At 47.5% G+C, this 7290-nt stretch overlaps 1 protein-coding gene across 1 annotated transcript; it reads right to left on the bottom strand.

The window, feature by feature from the left end:
- Nucleotides 1–3897: 3897 nt before the first annotated feature.
- LOC114785963 (keratin, type I cytoskeletal 13-like) lies at nucleotides 3898–6990 on the bottom strand. The gene is made up of 8 exons (XM_028972621.1): nucleotides 6545–6990; nucleotides 5736–5818; nucleotides 5475–5631; nucleotides 5104–5268; nucleotides 4867–4992; nucleotides 4553–4773; nucleotides 4288–4346; nucleotides 3898–4166 (listed from the first exon to the last, which is right to left on the bottom strand). Exons 1-8 carry the CDS (start codon nucleotides 6944–6946, stop codon nucleotides 4060–4062), a joined length of 1320 nt encoding a protein of 439 aa, XP_028828454.1. The 5' UTR covers nucleotides 6947–6990; the 3' UTR covers nucleotides 3898–4059.
- Between the last annotated feature and the right edge of the window lie 300 nt (nucleotides 6991–7290).

Below are 7290 nucleotides of genomic sequence, written 5' to 3'. Positions count from 1 at the left end.
TCTTTTCTTTAAGCATTGTCTTTCACTCATTTGCACACCTTCACCCTACCAGTTACACATTTTTTATGTTAAAGACGTAAAAGTGTAATATTTGGTTATATTTGCAATATTTGCAAATTGGTTCATTGTACACTTGCATCATTTGCAATACTGTGGTCTGTAGCAGTCGCAAAAAGCATTACATTGCATATCATACCATGTATGACTATATATGTGACAAATAAAATTTGAATTTGAACACTCGGCGAATGAAGGAGAGGGTTTGTTGGCATCCTGGATGGCCCGAGGGCACAGAGGAGTGACCCCAGTGCAGCACATACCGGCAGGTGTTGGGGACATACAGGTGGGATGTTGGCTGGGCCAGGGTCGGACGTCTGGGCAGCCCGGACCTTAGTCTCCAGGGACCACCAGAGAGGACACAAGATGCGGTGAGGTGGGAGAATGGGTTCAGAAGATAAGGAATCTGGAGTGTGCTGTTGGGACAGGGTGTCGGCTTTTTAGTTCCTGGAACCGAGACGGTAGGACAGATGGAAGTTGAATTGTTCAAAGAAAATGACCCACCTCGCCTGTCGTGGATTGAGTTGTTTAATGGTAATTAAGTTTTTGATGATCAGTCCAGACCAGAAAGGGGATGTCACAGCTTTGCAGCCAGTGTCACTGCTGAGTCAGAGGGAACTTCCGTGTGAAGAAGCAACATGGGTGCAGTGTCAGGTGAAAAGGCTGTGTAGAAGGTTTGGTGAGAGCAGTGAGTGGTGCTGAGACTGTACTGTAACCAGGGATAAAGCGACGATAGAAATTCGCAGAGCCAAGAAACCGTTGCAGCTGTTTTAGCATTGTGGGTAGGGGTCACTGCCACTGCTTCCAGCTTCTTTCCAAGGTGGGTGAGTAGATGAGGACGTCATCCAGGTAAGCATACACCCACCGTCCCAGCATGTCCTGGAGAGCATCATTAATGAACTGCTGAAAGACGGCGGGTGCATTGCAGAGTCCAAAGGGGATGACTAACCAATGGGGGCGATGAATGCTGTCTTCCACTCGTCGCCCTTTCAGATACGGATGAGGTTGTAGGCAGAGTGTCGATCCAGCTTTGTGAAATACTTGGCCACCAAGAGGGCATCGAGGGTGGTGTTAGTGAGTGGCAATGGTGTTCAATTTTTTACTGTGATTTTATTCAGGCCACGATAGTCCACACCATCTCAGACCACCATCCTTCTTGGAGACGAAGAAGAACCCTGCCCTGGCTGATGAGGTTGATGGGATGGTGTCGTTCTGAACAGCCTCTGCCACAAACTGCTCCCTGGCCAATTGCTCTGCTTTCGAGAGAGAGTAGAGATGTCCTCTGGGTGGCGTGGTCCAGCAGCGACAGGAGCAGCGCGATCTGCACTCTGGAAGTAGGGTAACGGAAGTAGGGTAAAGTGCTTTGCCGCTCCCCACGGTCCCGTTCCATCGCTCCGGGAGCCTGAGACTGGGAGCCGCGGGTGCCCAGCAGCCACCTCATGTAAACGGTGCTGCAGTTGGCGAACCTCCTGTGACAGACATTCTATGAGGTTCGACTGGTGCGCTACCCGATCACATAAAGCCGATCACGGGGTGGCAGTAGCCTAGTGGGTAACACTCTCACCAGGAGACCCAGGTTCAAATCCCACTTATCCCAATCCCATTGTGTCCCTGAGCAAGACACTTAACCCTAAATTGCTCCAGGGGGACTGTCCCTGTGTAACTACTGATTGTAAGTCGCTCTGGATAAGGGCATCTGATAAATGCTGTAAATGTAAATGTAAAACAGCAAAATCCACGGGATTCACAGTAGGCTCAGTCATTCTGTCATGGTCCATGGAACCAGGAGGAGACAAGGAACCCCGGTGCAGCTGGATGGTCACCCGTGTGCTTGGGGAGATCCGTAGCGAGACACACCAGGACCAGGATACGAACCCCATGTACTGGTTGATTGGTTTCTTCCCAGTGATTGGTTTCTTCCCCGAGTCTGATCAGTTGACAATGACGACGACAGACAGCGAGGAAGAAGATGGTGATGTGGGGGTAAGCTGGTGGAAGAGGGCAACGGGAAGTCGCCAGCCAGCAACCATGCTGCCGAGACTGCCTCACGGGGAATCTGCCTCTCCAGCTCCAGTTGAGGACACAACTTCCATCTACCCAGAAATTCCCCAGCTGAACGGCAGCACGGCACCAGCACCCCCGCCTGCTGTAGAAGATGTCCATCAACCTCCACGCCACACGGCCACCACCACCAGAAGGAGACCCAGCGGCGAAGCCGAAGTTCAGGAACGAAGATCCTCCACAGGACAGGGAACAATGCAGGAAGCATCAAAGATGTGCGGAGACAGGGCCCGCAAGTACCCAGAAGGGTCGGCCCTGTTTGTTGTGTGCAGGTTAGAGGGACCAAGGCCTCGAGCCAGAGGGTCCAGGTCCTCCAAGTGGAGGACACAGCAGGGCAGGAGCCCTGTGGTTGCCGCTGTCCACCCCGCCTCCTCCAGTGATGGTACTGCTGATGTAACCCGTGGAGGGGGGGGGGCTCTGTTAGGATTGGCTGCAGTTGGAGACATCACCTGTGCCCAATCTCGACAGCAGATAAGAGGCACCAGGCAGATGCCCATCGGCGGCGCCGACATTCTTTGTGAACTCTTTGTAAACTCTTTTGTGAACTCTTTTGGTTTCTGTTTTTTGTGGACTCTGCAAGTTATGTGTGTAGTTTGAGTTCTGGTAATCACCATATGCCTGTGGGCTAGTTTAAGTTCTCCCCTTTGTTTCCCCTGTTTTCGGCCATTGTGCCGTTTGGTTTCTGTTTTTAATTGTTCCCATTATGTCCCGCCTCTGCACTTCCGTCCTTTAAAGTGAACTGATTGTCACATGTGATACACAGCAGCACAGCACACGGTGCACACAGTGAAATTAGTCCTCTGCATTTAACCCATCACCCTGAGTGAGCAATGGGCAGCCATGATAGGCGCAGTGTGTGGGGACGGTGCTTTGCTCAGTGGCACCTCAGTGGCACCTTGACAGATCGGGACAACCTTCTGATTACGGGGCCGCTTCCTTAACCGCTAGTCCACTAGACCACTGTCAGGTGTCAGAACAGCAGCTGTGTCTTTCCTGTGTGGTGGGGGAGGCTCCAACAGCCTGTTTGGAACTTTGGAAAAAGATCTATAAACAATGAACTAACTATAATATATAGACCAGTGCCACAAAAAGAAGCTGTGCCTTTCCTATGGGTTGGGGTGGGAAGACAAATGCTCGGGTCTGTAACATGAATAACATTATTGTTGAACACAAAATTTCCTAACATTCATAACACACAAAATAAAATCATACTTATGAAATGTTACGCATTGACTCTTCACTCATTAAGACAGCGTACACGGGGCATCTTTGCTGGTACCTTCAGAGAATGAGCTTGGAACCCCCTCCAAATTGATGCAGAATTGATACATGCTGAGAGGCTGAATGCGACTAGTGTATATATCTATGAGTGAATCCAAAGGGTGATGTACTTGAGCCTTTACAACATGACAAAACATGCCGTGCCTGTTTTCAGTTAAAGCTAATGTTTTAAAAATTAAAAAAACTGTTTAAAATTAACTGTCACTGTTGTGCATTTGATCTCAAGCGATGCCAGATCTCAAGCGTGACAAGTGCTGTCAAATACAATCAAGTGTTTTTTATTTATAAAAAATAAATTAAAACACCTGCATTTTTATGTAAATGTTTGATAATTGTCAATTGTCAAATGTTTGTTTAAATATATAAAGCTAAATTAATATGAATATGTGAATATGAAACCATAAAAGTGTTCAAAAAATAAAATGCTCAATATGTAGCAAGGTTATTTAAACAACGCATTACATTTATACACAGGCAGAAAAAATAATGACTCAGAAAGGGATTTAAATATGTTCACTTTTATTTAGGTGTTTGGAATGGAATGTCAAAATAACTTTTAAAGCAGAAAATGCATTTTTTTATAGTGTTTACACCTTGTATTGTATCCTTCTCTTTTTTATTTTTATTTTCTTTAGTAACATCAGTTGTGGGATTGAGGCTTTACTTCTTGACAACCTCCACATCTACATCCTCTGAGCGGGAAACCACCTTTCCATCCACAACTTCCTCAACGACCGTCCTTACTCTCTTGGTCACGACTGGTTCATCTGAGGAGAGCAACATGAATTCAGTCATTTCAACAGCCAACGAATGTTGAGATGTTCTCAGCCAACCATAGCAAACATTTTTGACATCTGATTAAAAAATACGGTTTCTGAAATCGCTTACGCTTGGGAGGAGGAGGAGGAGGAGTAACTTCAACAACCTTTGTTGTGACTACCTTTTTCCTGAAATCGCAATTGAAATCTAATGAACTATTCTGCAGTACTTCATAATAAGAGAAAAAAGTTTATGTTTGCACAGCATTCAATGGAGAAACAACTGTTTATTCAGCAAAGAAAAAAATAACTCTTCAGGCATTTGAATAACAAAAAAAAAAAAATTATGAATTGCAAATGTGTTCGGCCTGATCTGAAAATAGAGCAACGTCTACCTTGTGTCCTCCCCGTCCAGCAGCCTTCTGTACTCGGCGATCTCCAGCTCCAGCCTGGTCTTGATGTCCAGCAGCAGCTTGTACTCGGTGGCCTGCCGCTCGATGTCACCGCGCACCTGGGTGAGCTCCACCTCCAGGTTGTTGATGAGCACCTGCAGATGGCTCAGCTGCATGCTGTAGCGATGCTCTGTGTCGAGGAGCGTCCCCTCCAGCGCCGCTTTCTGGCGTTCGCGAAGGCGCAAATAAGCGCATAATTACTCAATACATCAAACCGCAATGTTATAAAAACAAAACACTGGACTGGAGGTCTTTACCAAACTAAGCTGTGACTGCAGTTCGATCTCTAGGGACTGCAGGGTGCGCTTGAGCTCGCTGATCTCACAGCGCGACGTCTGAATGGACTCTGTGCTGGAGGTCACCTGCTTGTTGAGCTCGTCAAACTGCGAAAGAAGCAAAGGTCGGGTTCATAGGTCACTTTTACGCCTTCCAACGGGACAATAAACGCTTTCTGTGTATGTGTGTTAAATGAGATACTGAGGGAGTTTGCTCACCTTGCCCTTGTACCAGGCCTCCATTTCACGTCGGTTCTTATCAGCAATGCCCTCGTACTGAGTGCGGATCTCATCCAGAACATGGGTCAGGTCCTGCTGGGGTGCAGCGTCCACCTCCACGTTGACTGAGCTTGAGTTCATGTGGGCGCGCAGGACAGCCATCTCCTGCAATGTGACAGGGGTACATTCTCTTGCAAATTAAAGTCAAATTCGACTGCTCTTCAGATGTCTAGGTGTGTCCACACCCAGAAAGATTATCGCCAGTGCAACTCATTGGCAAATAACTTTAATCAGTTTACTAAATCTAAAAAACTAGTAAAATCATTGACCTTGAACCTGAAAGTAAAATGTGCTGGATGCACTGTACACACCTCCAGATGGTTCTTCTTGAGGTAGACCAGTTCCTCCTTCAGGCCTTCAATCTGCATCTCCAGGTCTGAGCGGGTCATCGTCAGCTCATCCAGAACCTTCCTGAGCCCAGCGATGTCCATCTCCACCATCTGGCGCATGGCAAGCTCATTCTCATACCTGTTACGAGAAGCAGTCGACACATTTCATTAATTTTTTTCACAGGCCATTGATTCATCTCATGCTACTCTATTAATGACAGCAATTTGAGACGTCATATTCACTTGATTCTGAAGTCCTCAGCAGCAAGCTTGGAGTTGTCGATCTGAAGGACAATCCTGGCATTCTCCTGGCTCGCCGCACTGATCTGCAACGGAAAACAAGTAGACATGTCGTTCAGCGTAGCCAAAATACAGTGCCGTTTCCAGGGCAGGGTTTCAACAGAAGCACACATCAGAATATTGTCCTCATGTCTGCCACCATGATGTAATTCCAAAACACTTAAGCTGACGGCAGTCCGTCAAAGAGAAACTCCTAACCGGCCCGACAGTCATGCAGCTGTGCAAACACAACGAACAACTGGCTCCCGGAAAGGGCTAATGCCCCTAAGCTTCGTAATTCATGCTTCAACTTTTCATTTCGGCCACAGTACTTATGCAACTGAATTGGTCTGTTTACGTTTCACCGTGACACTCCTCAGGAATCTTATTAGCTCATACATGACATAAGTCTGGTGACTTCAAAATCTTTTGTTTCGGGGCATTAAAAAAATCTTTTGTTGATGGCTGGAGTTCCGGATTTTCTGTATTAAGGAGAATCCAGAAACATAGCTGGACTTTATTACTGTAATATTATTAGCCATATATGATTGTTATTATTATCACTGTATTGTTCCAACAGATTTTTTTGATGACAGTGGTGTTATCCAGCATTATTCTCTATCTATGTTTTTTGTCTTCTTATTTGTCCTTTTTCATATTACAGTTTTTTTACAAATAGTTTTTTTATCTGTTTATCAGATATAAAATAAGATTCGGCAATTAAATCATTGCCACCTGATATTACAGTGGCAAGTAAAATAATTTTTGTTTACCTTTTTGCGCAGGTCGTCGATGATGACGAAGTACTTGCTGTAATCCCGGGACACGATGGTCCTCTTCTCGTGCCACTCGCGGATCTGGCGCTCCAGCTTGGCGTTGGCGCTCTCCAGGGATCGCACCTTGTCCAGGTAGGAGGCCAGGCGGTCGTTCAGGTTCTGCATGGTGGCCTTCTCGTTGGTGGACACGCCGAAGCCATTGTCCCCGCTGAGCGCGCTGGACAGGTCGAAGCCGCTCCGGGTGCCGGCGGCGTAGGAGACGCGCACGCTGCTGCCGCCCGCGCCCCCGTACACGCTGGGCGCCCTGCCGGTGGCGATGCGCTTGGTGTAGCCGCCGGCCAGAGACATGGAGGACGCGGGTCGGCCGCTGGAGTAGCTCAGGAGGGACGCGGAGCTCATTGTGAGGACTGGAGAGGCTGGTGGTGACACCGGACCTGGGCGCCGAATTTATAGGGGCAGAGGGGGCGGGGCGCGCGTAATTATTAGCGGTGAGATACGCATCTCCGCAGGTGTGGCACCAGGGCGCGTCGCGGCGCTGCACGCAGGACAGATCTTCTGCTCCGATGACATTCGTTACGTGATCGCTACCGCAGATGAAAATGCCAGAACCATATTTCATTTCATTAGTTGGACGGGGAGACTGAATCCAGACTTCAAAGACTTAAAAAAAAAAAAAAAAAGTTCTGCTTTTTCATTGTAATGTGCACTTTGGTCAGTATCTGGTATAATATATAGTTAGGGAG

Source organism: Denticeps clupeoides, chromosome 3 (genome assembly GCF_900700375.1).
Source record: "Denticeps clupeoides chromosome 3, fDenClu1.1, whole genome shotgun sequence".
In the NCBI taxonomy this organism is placed as follows: Eukaryota; Metazoa; Chordata; class Actinopteri; order Clupeiformes; family Denticipitidae; genus Denticeps; species Denticeps clupeoides.
This window is presented reverse-complemented; position numbering and strand designations above follow the sequence as displayed.